General features: G+C 37.9%; 2 protein-coding genes across 2 annotated transcripts in view; one reads left to right on the top strand and one right to left on the bottom strand.

The window, feature by feature from the left end:
• Positions 1-1,795, top strand: part of NBEAL1 (neurobeachin-like 1) — a gene marked incomplete at its 5' end in the record, with an annotated part of 57,499 nt that extends 55,704 nt beyond the window's left edge. Inside the window, one exon of the mRNA XM_010144766.1 lies at positions 1,694-1,795. Within this exon, the coding sequence (XP_010143068.1) occupies positions 1,694-1,795 (102 nt within the window). The remainder of the gene's footprint in view (positions 1-1,693) is intronic.
• A 6,635-nt stretch (positions 1,796-8,430) lies between these two features.
• On the bottom strand, positions 8,431-13,715 carry LOC104501033 (alpha-aspartyl dipeptidase-like; the record flags this gene model as incomplete). Its single annotated transcript, XM_010144767.1, has 6 exons — positions 8,431-8,620; positions 9,155-9,237; positions 10,028-10,087; positions 11,502-11,675; positions 12,961-13,040; positions 13,641-13,715. Coding segments are annotated over 6 exons (551 nt in total), but the record flags the coding sequence as incomplete, so codon positions are not given.
• Between the last annotated feature and the right edge of the window lie 228 nt (positions 13,716-13,943).

A 13,943-nucleotide genomic window follows, 5' to 3' on the forward strand; every position in this document is an offset into this window, starting at 1 on the left:
CTGCTGAATATAGAGAGATGCATATGATGTGGTTAAACGTGTATTTGTAACAGCAGTTTTGAAGTCATTGTGATTTCTAAGCTTCCTGTTCCATAGAAAAGATCTTTTGTAGGCTGAAATTTATTGGTATCATTAGACTTGAAGGTGCTTTTTTTTGTTGTTTTTCAGTTCTTAATCACATCTATTTTTCTAACTGTGGAGAAAGTGTTGCTTCAAAGACTGGATTCCTTTTATGAATGTAGAGGCTTTCCAATGACTTTTTTTTTTAAGGATTTTCTGTTTATAATTAGATGATCTGCAAGCTTAATATCCATGTATATAGTCTTTTTTAAAAAAAGCACAAACATATAAGGAACAACATTATGTCCCAGATTTTCTAGTTTTCTATAATGGCATCAATCAATATATTTGAAAAGTGTCTGTATGTGGTGTACTTATTTGTTGATTGATTTACTTGTAGTTTGGAAGGAATATATGAATTAATAGAATTTAATCTTTATACAGAAGACAGTGGTGTAGTTCTGGCTTTTGGTGGTGATACTGATCTTTAGGGTAAAGGAAGAAACCAACCTTCTTTATCGTGCGTAAAGTGAAATGCTGCTTGGTATTAAGATTGGCCTTTAGTGTTTCTGCATTGACAGTATCCAATATGAAGTGAAGTTGCATAAATGTGTTTGTACTTTTAAACCACTACTTAACTGTTTGGGATGTTGCAGAAGTTTGGGGGATTGTCACCTGTTAGTGTTAATCCCTGTCAGCACTGCCTTTTCTAGAACACTACAGCTGCGATGATACAGTTCTTAAGCATGCTCAATTTGTAGTCCTAACTGCTGGGAGCTGTTCTCAAACTTGTGCTGTTAAGGCATGCATCTTGTTTATTAAACTGCAAGGGATTTCATAACCTAATCAGCTGCCAGGCTGATCACTACTGGCCAATCGTAAGCCTTGTACTTAAGGGTTAAATTAAAACAGTTTCTTACAAAGTCTTGTCAGATTGCAGACCTACCAGATGCTGGATTTAATATGGCTTCTGGTTGCTTGTTATTTGTCTTTACGTATGGAATATTCAGTATGGATTTTTTCTGGTTTAAATTTTACTCTGAGCACTTTACCCAGAATCTTTGGAAGCCTGTATAAATTTGACACCAGGAGATAACCTTTCTCTCTTTCCTTCATTCTGCCATCACTGCCCTGCATTTTGGTTATCTTTTCCTTTTCACTTCTAGCAATTCCTGTTTGAAATCTCTTAAAATAAAATGTCCTTTCTTATACCTTGTTTCATTTTTGCTTGACATTCACCTCTTTTTTTCCTTCCTATCAAAATAGCAATCTAAACACTGTTTCTAAGCTGTTGAAGTAGGTTACATATGAAGTACACATTAATTGGCAATATCCCTTTAACTATTCAAAATCAGAGAAGACCATGATTAGTGTTTTGTCTTATTGTTCTTTGTCAGTCCCAAGATTCATACCTAAGTGTAACTTTTGGTTTGTTTTTGGTTTTTTTTTTTTTTTTTTTTTTTTTTTTTTTTTTTTTTTTTTTTTTTTCCAAATAATTTCTGTTGGTGTAATTTTGTTTATGCAGTGCATTGTAGTGTCTGCATTTCACCGGTATCAGTGTCTGAATTCCTTTTTAATTTATCCACCTTATCCCTTCCCCCTCCTTTTGTTTCTCTGAATTACTTTTAAACAGATGCGCTCAGGTCAGCTTTCCCGAAAGCTGTGGGGATCAAGCAAACGGCTCAGCCAGATTTCGTCAGGAGAGACTGAATATAACACTCAGGATTCCAAGTGATTGCTGCTTCTACCTTCTCCCATGGATTCCAGAAACATGTTTAATCTTTTGGTCACTTTAAAGGTTTATCTCAGCTTTCAGGGGCTTGATTCCTGAGTCTGTTGAAGATGACCCTATGCTAGAGGTACTTATATGTACTCATGCAAGTTAGCTTGCTTGCATGTTTTCCTTAAAATTCTTTTTCACAGCAGACTCCCTTTCTAAATAGCTGCTAAATAGTGTTTCAGAAAAAAAACCCAAAACCAACAGCAAAACAACAAAATCCAAACCTCCAAAAACCCCAAACCCAAGCTTGCTAATTAAATCTAAGATAAGTAGCTTTTGATTTAAAGCTGAATAGGGCCAGATGCTCCTTGATCACAAAGATGATATTTGGCTTTGCTTTGACAGCAATGTAATTCCCCAGCAAGAAATTAAAATTCTGGCAGTTGCAGTGATCAGATTCAAAATTGGGATAGCTGACAGTTATGACCATTTCAATATGTTTTTTTTAGCCTGATGAACAACTGTTGCAATTTGTTCCTGTAAATGGCTATTGCTATCTTGTCTTGTGTAGTTCCAGTCTTAGGCTGTTCTGCAAGGAACATCTGTGTTGCACTACTTGATTATCAGAAATTGTTTAAAGTACAGATGTGAATAACTTCAAAGTCATTGAAGGCGGTGAAGAAGCTGAAGGATGTAGGAGATGCTGCTGAAAATTATTTATATTGTTAAGTAGACCAAGACACACACCAAGAAATCCCATAATATATTTAATATCTGGAAGAAATACGGAGGAAGAATCAGTGTCTATATTGGTCAAAGGTCAATCTGCTTCATTAGTAAGGTGACACCTACAAACAAAAGGTAAATTTCCACTGCAAAATGCTTTAAAGAACATTGCAATGCAATTTGATTAAATGGCACCTGTTTGTTTCTTGTCTTGGTGTTCACCAAACCAGTTGTTAGCCATATTAATCTCTTCTGTAAAAACAAGCAGGGAAACAGATAACGTATCGATTTTCAAAATGTGTTTAAGACCTGGGAAGAGAAAATATCAGAACCTTACCTGTGCTATATTGACAAAATAGTTTTGGATTGTATGCTGTATTTTGGAGAAGCCATTACTGAATTTCTTTGTTTTAGCGCTATGTGATGATAGAAGGGTGTGTGTTTTCCTATAGTTCTAAAATTTTTATAATGTTAATGGTTTCAATGATAAACCCCATACTGTTAGAAAAGCCTGGTGCTGAGGGGAAAAAACACAGATTTTTGGATTGGCATGTGAAGGTATGTGTGCATGTGTGTATGTTTGTGTATATATGTGTATATACATGTATGTATGTCTATTAAAAGGGGAAAATACCATGGGGTGAGGCGAGTATAGATGTAAGGCAGAGCTGTAAGTGATCATTACCTAGTACGTTCCCTTTTGGCTACCCCTTTCTTCCCTCTACCATTACTTTTCCTGTTATTTTTATTTATTTATGGAAATATATGTGTGTTCTATTTCCTATAAATGTTATCAGATATTCCCTGTGGCTGAGGAGCTGTTGAACTACCTGAGGAACTCCATAATGTATAATCTCATTTCAGTAACTTTTAGCACAATATTTATTAAGTTTGTGGAAATAGTAATACCTCCTTAGGCCACAAAAGGATAATCTTTGCAAGATCTGTTAGTCTTGTTAAAACTGTTTTCTCCTCCTCAATTTCTTTACTGGAAAAGAAAAGTCCTTCTTAATGACTCATTAGTGTACTGTGTAAAGCCATGTTGCTCTTTCTTAACTTTTGTAAATTAAATAATAAATCAGACTAGTGAACAAGTGGGTCTATGCATAGTTGCAATATTCTGACTAATCACTGTGACAGACTGGATCGTCTGGGAAGTTAGGAGAAAATAAGAACTATTTCCCTGAGTCACTTGCCAAAAGAGCATTAAATACCCAAAAGCAGAGCAGTAAGTGTGTTTTATTTTAAAAACTCCGTGTACGTATAGAACCCCCATATATCCCATATTTTCAAATAAGCTATAGAGAAGAGAATAATACTATTTTTAATTAATTACTTATCCAGTAAGAATACTGAGGTTACTCTGGAAGTATTAAGTGTGTGTATGAGAATGTGAAGTATGTTTGTCCATTATGATTTCATGAAGGGATTTCAGGGAAGCTCTTTCAAGAGTGTTTTTGAAGAATTTCAGCTCAGAATATGAGATTTTTCTGTGTTATGGGAGGTTGAAAAAAGAACTCATTTGGGGCACTGAGTTGATGTTTTTATATGTATGCATATATATTCTGTTTAAATGCATATATGAGAATAAGTATTTACTTGCAGGGAAAGGGGGCAGGAAATTGTGATGTTTGGAGCTAGCAGAATCAAGTGGGAAAACTGAGGAGATAGTTTGTTTGTAGGGTTTGGTGAGAGCATAGTTTTCTTCTTGTCACTTGCATGGAGGGGTTCCCGTAAGGGTTTGAAAACATCCTACTGTATGTTACGTATGTTAACACAACAGCTGAATTAATGTTTTCATTAGTTTAATATTAAAGAATACAGAATATACTGTGGCAGTTTAAGTAAAATATAATGTAATTGTAGTAATTGGGGATGAAATAGTTTATGGTGAAGAGCTTTGACATTTGGATACCATATTTCAGTGCATCACAAGCATTATGTGATCTTTACAAATATCCAAGACAGGTTTAAATGTGAACAATTCTTGGGCTTTCAAACTTGAGGCTAGTTGGTGCTCAGTACAAAGCAGCAGCAGCAGCAGAATGAGGAGGAGGATAGGTGAGCTCTGAGCTGCTTCATGCTCTACGCAGAATGGCAACATCTGTTGCCTTTTGATCTTTTATCTGGCCCTTGAGGATGAGAAGTATACATCATCACAAACCTAGCATTCTTGCCCTCTGGAAAGATCCCTATAGATTTTAAGATCTGCAGTTTGCCTTTATCTAAACCCAGCGTTAAATAAAAGATACAGGTCTAAGTGTGAGCACTAGCAGGTATGTTGTTTCTTTCGATTTTTAACTTATTTGTGTAAGTCTTTTTAAAAGGAGAAAATAATTTTTCTGATCAGCTGTTTAGGTTGGTTAAATTGCAGTCTGTTATGCAGTGCACTGGAAATTAGTGAACTGTCTTTCATAATCCTTTGATTTTCTTAAGCTTAGGATCACATTTTAGTTTTCACATAGTACTGGTGAAGTAAGATTCTCCTTTGGTTTTGACCTAAGATTTATTTAAGTGTAAAAAATAAAGCTCTGAGATAAGAGAATTCCTGATTAGGAATTCAGTCTTAAGCAACAGTTGTTTTATAGCACTACATTTGCCAAGATCTTCTTGGTAGCGTCTTCTTTTAGTTTTTGGAACAATCCTAGTGATATTTATTAAAGCTTAAGATACACTTATCTTTGAAGCTAAGTAGGAGTGTAAATATATATATCTAAAACAAACTGAAAACTGACTCTCTTTTCATACCTGTATATAAATGAGATCAAATAATTACAGTATAGAGTAACTTCTCTGTAGCAGTTTTGAACTTGCATACCAAAGGATGATATTTAGAAGACATCTCTCCTTTATTTCAAGTAAAATGTTTATTGGATTTCTCTTTATCAATTTGTTTATAGTTCTTGATAGTATTTTTAGTTGTCTTTGTATCTATAGTGAAGAATGTCATCTAGTCTGTGCAGTTTTTGTACCATACGAGCATTTAGAAAGTGAAATGTTTGCTCTTCAAGTTAGCATCTGACAGTGCAAATTATTCTATGTTAATATAGTTGATATCTAATACTTGCTCATAGGTTATGTAGAAACCATGTCTTCTATCATCCATGTATCTTACCAATACCACTACAAAACAATAATCCCAGTCTTAGACTGCACTGCTCCTGATGGTTAATACACATTATGGAAATTAGGTTTTAGGAATCCTGTTTGATTTTAAAAGAACAAAAACAACCCTGTCCAAAACCAAGCCTCTCCCTGCACCCTGCCATTACAATTGCTTTACTAATCTGCAGTATTGATCTAAACAAGCTTTTTCCCCCGGTATATTGTAGATCATGATTATTATTCACAAAGTCTTTACAGGCTTCAAATAGTCTAATCAATTGGCTGCTTTATAAGGATCCTCTTCAAAGTTGTATTTCCATGTCCTTTAAATGAAGTGTAAAGAACTAAGTTTCTACACTGTAAAAATTCTGTAGGACTGGTAACAGTCCTACATCAGTCTGCTTTAAAATCATCCTGCAGGAATGATAAAATTTGTTTGTAATGCGCAATAATTAGGTAGGTCTTTTAACTCTTGCCTTAGTCAGCTGTATACCTCACTTCCCTAGACCGTGTCTCCCTCCACCCTGTTTTCCTCTGCAAGTCTTTCGTGACATCAGTTAACAAAATAATTTGAAAATATACATACAGCAACCAAATGCTTCACAAAGCTCTTACTGTGTATGCATATTTAGTTGAAAATGTGTATCTACATATGGATTATGGTGTGATAGGGAGCTTTAGAGATTGGGAGGGAAGTAGAGGAGGTGTCAGCCGCCTCCTGCTCATACATTGAAAGTCTGTAGGCATTTGCACTGTATTGTCACCTGAAGGCATTCCTCTACCACTGTTAAAGGCACCTTGCTGGCTAGGTGCTGTGAATATGGTGGTGTTTTTTTCTTTCAAAGAACTTTTTTTAAAAAAGGGATATATAAGTGCATACCCTAATGTGAACCTAAGCCCTGATCTAATAAATACTGTTAGATGAAAGCACTACATAGAGTTTTATTTTTAATTGTGTGGAAATTCAAGCATGTGCTTCAGTGCTTTCTAGAAGAGGCTTTTCATGCTTTTTGGTTTAAAAGCTATGTCGGTTTCAGATGTAAACATGACACTTCTTAGTAGTCTCCTTTTGGGGAGAGTAGTAGTTTGCTCTCATACAGTCTAGTAGTATGTCACGAAAGCTTACAGTTATGTGGGTTTGTTGTATACCAATGTTAGACTCAACTGAAGTGTTTGGAAGATGTCTTTCCTTCCATCCCAAGGAGTCAAATTCTCCTTATTACTAATTGCCCTTGTTAGCACATACTTTTAAAGGAAGCAAGGGTTCTGAAAAGCCACTACAATTACAAAAAAAAGAAGGTGAAATACTACCGTCCCCTTCTTCACTATTATAGTCATCAGATGCTGAATGCAGAAATGCCTCTGAGTGGCAGCACAGCGTGCTCTGCACAGCTTGAGGTGCTGCACATCTGTGGAAGGAAACTGATGTGTCTTTGTTTCAGTTAACATTTACCCAAATGGCCCAGATAAAATATGTGTTTCACTTGTTTTCTTCAGGAGACAGTTCTTCCAGTTGTGTGTTCGTTCTGTTTTCATCTACTAAACTTGGGAAATTTGGAAAGTATTTCCAGAGCTTAGGTCTGTGATTATACTCAGTACAGACAATCTGATAACATGTCTTCAGTCCCAGAAGCGTAATTGTCAGTATAGATTATGGTTTAAAGCTGCTGAAGTGTTTTGAGATTGATATATATAACATCCAGCCATATATATCATAGATCTAACTGAACTTAGAGGCACTTGTTTATTTAGCTTCCTATCTAGTCAGTTTTTTCCTCTTGAGGGAGCCGTATTTTTTGCCTTGAAGTAACTTTTTAAAATAAACTTAGTCTTGCACCTGACAGTACTGTTTTAGTCATATGTAGGTGTGAGCTGTTGCTTAAAGTCATGAGGAAAAAAAAAATCAGGAAAATTTGTGGTAAGTGTTCTGATTCAACCCTTTGCTATGCAGGAGCAGCCTAATTGAAAGTTAGAGACATGGTACTTTAAGATTTACCTCCCTTTGATTGAAGCTGTGATGCTGCTCAGTTTGCTTCATGAATTTTTACTAAAGCTAATATGAGGGGGAGTGGAAACAAAGGCCTTACAGCAACTGTAAACCATATCTTCTGGTAATTCTTACATATTGTGCAATTATTTGATTACAAATGGATTTTTAAATGCCAAAAAATGCCTTTAAGAATTAAATGTTAGGTCTGAGGAGTGTTGGAAACACCTACTTTGAAAATTGAGCCTTCAGGCACTGTAATGAACTTGCTGTCAGTCCTCTGTGCAATATCTTTTTCCCTTCTGGGTGCTTTAAGAGTATACTGTATGTCTTACTTTGTTTTGATCAGTATGTTTTAAGAGTGTGTATATTGGCTAATGATGGATTTTTTTTTTTTCTGTACAGCATGGTGGAAGATGTTTTAAAACTTTGCACTTTTCTAGGATATGCAAGTTTGTAACCTGACAATTTTTAACGTGCACACTTTTGTACATAATTAGCATTGTGTATATTTAACATGAGTCTGAAGCAAATAAAAGTAATTGAACGCATAACTTCTTCCTTTATTAACAGTGCAGAAATTAAACTGACTGTGGGAGTGTACATTAAATGAACAATTCTTTCAATTTAGCAGGTAAATCTAGACAGCGGGAACAGCTGACTTGGTGTCTTGTTAATTGTGTTAAAGTAACTTTTTTTTGGTGGGGGAAAGAATGAAAGTACAGACCCTTTCAGACTAATTACTCAAGTATTCCAATTAACATTGTGGTTTTGCTGGGAAGGAGAGATGTCTGAGACATGAATTACAGTGTCAAAAAGAGCCCACTAATGCATGTTTATTTATAAAGATCAGTTTCTCTACCCACCCTGGGATTAGAAGCATCTCTTTCCTTCCTCCTCACTGTCTTCCCATATAGTGACTTTTGCTGCAGAATATGGAAGGCTACAGATTCTGGAGATTACTGTCAATCAGGAGGAAACTGAAATCTGTTCCAGGCTCATGTTCAGTTGGTTTCTTCCCCCTGTAAATAAGACAAACCATGCTGTGAGCTTTAACAGGAGCTAGGACTACTGTGCTTCCATCTGTTACTAGGGATAGAACAAGGCATCTTTATTCATAACCAGCAGAATTTTGACTCCCTTCCTTGCCTGCATCCTGGGACACACATATGAGATTTCTTAGTAACGTTCATATGACTAAAGGCATGAGTTCGTGTTTCTTGAGTTCAGTGCATTAGGGCCAAACTGACATTCCCCTGGCCTTCAGTAACAGAGCTGACTACTGGGGCTCTCTCAGTGAATGGTAACTGTATTTCGGAAACATAAGCATCAATGGATGTAGTGCCATAAGCACGCACTTGGGTAAGTTAGACATTCTCTGGAATGCTGGCATACTGCCTAGTCCGTTGGAGCATAAAGCAATACTCGCGTTTTCCCCAAAGAGGAATGAAAGCAAGGGATTAATTAACTTTTGATGTGGGGGACAGGCAGCATGTGCCAGGAGTCTAATAAAAATCTTTCCGTCTGAAGGATATAAATTCAGATGAAGTATTTACCTCAAAAACAGACGTGCTCCTGTCACTCCTTGCAAGGTGGCTTTGTCTCCTTCCACTAGCAGCATTGCACCTTCCCGCAAACCCTAATGTAAGTGGAAACATTTAACATTATTTTCAAGCTGTCTGAAAGGCTAGAATGCTTGTCACTTGCAGACCAGTCTTAGTGCAGCTTACCATGACTACAGACAAGACTTTCTCGCTCACCTATTTCTAACAAAGGCGCCAAGACAAAATTAGGTGAGTAATCTTGCTGTACAAGATAGTTTTCTTATTTATTTTTCACTTCTAAAGGAGAAACCATTAAGGAGATGAGGAAAGTGTGCTTTTTCCACAATTACTTCTGCTACCACTGTTCTTAGATCCAGTTTGGGCCAAGCAACAGTCAGCTGAGTTTGTTAGAGCACAAACTATACTCCAAGGTCGAGCACAGGGACAGAAACCTTGGAGGTCCCACTTTCCTAGATACACATACTGTAATTATGAACATACTACTGAATATGCAAATTTGGAAACCTAAAGACATTAAAACAAAATGTAAAGTTAAGAATATCTGCAAAAAGATTAAGGGGAGGTATCTTACCATCTGCAGGCACATCACCCCAAACATACGTGTGACTGGAGGCCAGTGATTGGAAAGATCAGACCAGCCTGACCAAAACATAGTGTTTTGCAATGGGACTCCAGACAGCTAATAGACAGAACCCATTTTCTGCAGCTGAGTAAAATCCAAGGTTGAAGCTCTTGGCAAGACTATAACTAGCCTTCCATGGTGTCTGTCAGGCAAGGAAACCCACACTGAAAGCTAGCAAGAATGCATTTAAAATGTTTACCATTCTGCAGCCCTGACCTTCCTGACTGGGAGCTACTACTTACCAGAACTGGAGGGGTGTCTGGTTCTTCATGGTATTGGCGAATTCTTTCCTCTCTTGTCTCCTGCAATAGTGAGTGTAGAATTAGCTGCCCAGGCAGTAAGGTAGAACTTGGAGCTATCCAAGCAGCATGACACCAGCCAAATTCATAACATTAAACAAAGCAGACACTCGCCTTCAAGCAGAATGGAGTGGCAGGATTGACTTCATCACTGCAGGAATTGCTGCAGATGTATCAGAGTACTCACACGATCCTAAACTTGAAAAGCCTCTTTTTTTTTTTCTCTAAATGCTGTATGTGCTCACCATCAGAACATGAGCATGGAGGAAGGTGGTGGAAGCAAATGCCTGAGATCCCACCCTCATGAAAGAAGGCAGTGAACCATGGGTTTCCACTGATTTAAATATCTGCTTTTTTGTCCTCAAGTAGGTATTACACTGAAGAATTTCCTCTGTGAACAGCTCTGCCATGTTTCCTGAGGGTCTGCTGCTGAACTGAGCAACAGTAGTTAAAGAAATCAAACCAGAAGGATTTGTTGGTAAGGAAACACAGGAACACAGCAGGGACTTGGTATAGCACAGAGCTTCCAGCCTCCTCTGGGAGAAACAGAAGTTATTTATAGGGAAAAGATTGCCTGCTTCTCTAGTGACAAATTGATTAAATGAGTACATACAACTTTGTGTAAATGCCAGCACACCCTGATCTATCTTCCATCTCTTTGTTGTCCCCTAGTTCTCATACTTCCTCTAACTATGAAGAAGAAATTTTGATTACAAGGAGGGAAGTATTTGGGCTGTTAAAACGATACACCACAGAAACTGTTCCCTGAGGAATTAGCTCCCCACAGGCTATTCCAGAATCAGCTCCTCCATTCAGTGATGTTAGTCTTTGTGCTTGATGGTTAAAGTGGTTTTCTTCCAGCTATTCTAGTACCTGTGCTTAGTACTGAACATTACAGGGTGTGCTTTCTGCAAATACACTAGTGCCTAGGTGTTTTCTTACACAAGACTGCATGCAATCTCAAGATCTCCCTGTTCTGATGGTTCCTTCAGACCTTTAGATACATTAAGAGGCTTAAGTATGTTTAAGTTAGGTCTTCTCAAGCAGCAGGCAAGACAGACTACAGCAGGACTTTGCAGAAACACAGTGCCTTGCATTTTAACATTTCAAGATTACCTCTGTCTCTTCCCCTCTCCCCACCTATTTCACGCCGGGTGTGAAGCAACAGTATTTCAGACCTTTCAAAGATTCGGTTTGTGAAAAACGCTTTTTTCCACCTCAGTAATACGGTTCCCAACTCCTCTTCCCACTCAAAAGCTTTAGGAAGGAGTAAAACGTTACTGCCTCAATGGCATTTCCAGTTGCTCTAGGCAGCAGCTGTTAGATGTTCTGTAGCTTTGTAAGGCCTCACAAATGCTCACTGTTGTTACACCTCTGCAGCCCAGTTACTGTGTTAGCTCTGGCATGCTTTACTTACACCCATGTGAGTGCTTTTAACATCTGGGTCCAGGTAGTGGGGGTTAATATTAAAAGGAACTAAACCTAGGGCCTGCAGGGAAGGTGGATAAACAATTGGCATGTCATTGGTAGTATTGATGCTGATGGTAGCAACATTAGTTCCTGCGCTGGAACCCATGTAAGGAATCCCATCCTGAAAGACAAAGCAATGATTAGTATGCAGTATCACAACAAGGAACTACATTTTATAGCATCTTCTATCAATCTCAGAGACTCAGCAATCAGATCAGACTTAGTCCTTCTATCTCATCTCACTGCTAACTTTACAGGTGAAAAGTAGAACAAGAATTCAGGTTCTTAGGTGGGCAATAGTTCGTATATATCACAGTTGTCAGAGAACTAGCTGTTGAATATCCTGTACTCTGTGACCTCATCACAAGAGAACTTACAGGATTGTTGGTGCATATGCTGGACTCTGCTATTAAGAAAGAGTTGTCTACACTGCAGTTACAGGAAAAGTCTGAACTACCTTCTAACTAGCTTCTGAAGAGAGCAGACCATCGGGAGCTAATTACAGTCAGCTTATCAGTACCATGGCCAGCCAGGTTAGTGCTAGTTTAGGTATTACCACTATGTGCACAGGACTATGGACTATGCTGTACATGGAAGGATTCCACACAAACATGCAAGTATATGGATAATGCTGAACAATTTGTAAAAATAAACTATCTTGAGAGAACTGGTGTTAATATAACCAAACTCTTACCTAGACTTCTTTGCCCACAACAGGCACTGAATTTCTGTATATTCAGACAGCCTAGCTAAGCTTTCTTCTTGGTAGCTGGCCTTTTCAAACATCCTGTGCTTGAATAAATCTGCCTAAAGTTGTCTGCAGTTCCACATCGGTAGGGGAAGACCTTGCTTCTGTTCTTCTCCATGGATGGCATATCTTTTCAGTGCCTTATGAGATTGACCATGAATGGGGCTGCTGACCAGGAGGACTCAATGTCACTCATATCTCCCAATTTCAAGACAAGAAAGTACCTGAGGTAATTACACCATTTTCAGTGTTGACAGGGTATTGTCTAAAAGAGATGTATGGATCCAGCTCTATCACTGGTTTATTAGCAGACAACCTGCAACTTCTACACATCTCTATCTATTAAGAAGATATAAAGTGGACCTGTCAAGCTGAAAATCAGGAATTTTGGACATAGATTAAATCATGCACTGCTCTTCATTGGTATTTTAACTGTTTTTGAGTTTGCTGACCTTAGTCTTTTCAGGCTTCAATGACTAATGACTGTAGCTTTAATTGGCTACAGATTTCAGTTCACCTGGTTGCCCGAAATGGCTCAATATTTGACATATGTTAGAAACAAAGGTGTAGAGTCAAGTTGGAAGTTGGATTTTTCTGAACAAAAGTTTATGCATGAGATCCTGCCATTCAGATTTGGCCTAAGTTCTGTAGTTTTTACCTCAAGAACTCTTTTCCTGATTTCCTGTATCAGGCTGTTGTCGTAGAGAGCTTTCAGGAGACGGAATGTGTTCCCACCTCCTGCAGAAAGAGAATCCAGCTTATTTAACTTGCTTTCACCACCAATTTTAATTGAAGGCTTTACGAAGTTGGCAGGCTCCATGATTTCTATGCTCTATTCAGGGTGGTATCCTGCTTTAAGCAGCAATAAAAACAGAAGTTTTGGAAGAATGGTCATTGGGCAGGTCATGAACTCATGCCTGAGTAACACTAATGCTGGCTATTTGACAGCAGACACAGTTCCAATACCTAGGAGCATGGCATTAGGACTACGCTCAGTCTGAGCACACTAGCCCTGAATCTTCTCAGACTTCATGAAGTCATGATATAGCTTATAGTACTGTTACTACTGAACAGGGTACTGAAGTTAGTTAGTACAGAAGTACTGTTCAAACGAATAATTTGAAACTTAGTGGAAACAAAGTTCTATTAATAAATCTCTCCTACTTCCATCCTCACCACTAAATTTACGGTCTTACTGTTCCAAGTTAAAGTTCTGTTTTCTACAGTTTCTAATAATTGCTAGGTCCAACTTTTTCATCATTGTCTCTACAGTGCAGAGCAGGGCTAATCCAGTGCCCTATTATAAACCCTCATCAGGGAGCAAGAAGTAAAACTTACCAATAAATATTGCTTCAGATTTCCTTACAGCTTCCACTGGATCACGAGATTCATGAATGCTGTCCAGCCCATAACCTTAAATGAAAAAGTATTCACCTTGCCACTTCAGTCTGGAGGAAGAATGTGGTATGTTCAATCACTCCCTGCCCTCCCCCGCATGATGTCTCACCAGACAGCCAGGGAAACTTGAAAGAACTCTCCAACACAAAACAGAGTACATGTCCTATATTAGTGCAGAGCTTTTCTGCATCTAGCTGTACCAAAGCAAATGTTTTCTTTATGAATATATGTGCTCAGTGTTGA

This window comes from Buceros rhinoceros, unplaced genomic scaffold (assembly GCF_000710305.1).
Source record: "Buceros rhinoceros silvestris isolate BGI_N320 unplaced genomic scaffold, ASM71030v1 scaffold31141, whole genome shotgun sequence".
NCBI lineage: Eukaryota > Metazoa > Chordata > Aves > Bucerotiformes > Bucerotidae > Buceros > Buceros rhinoceros.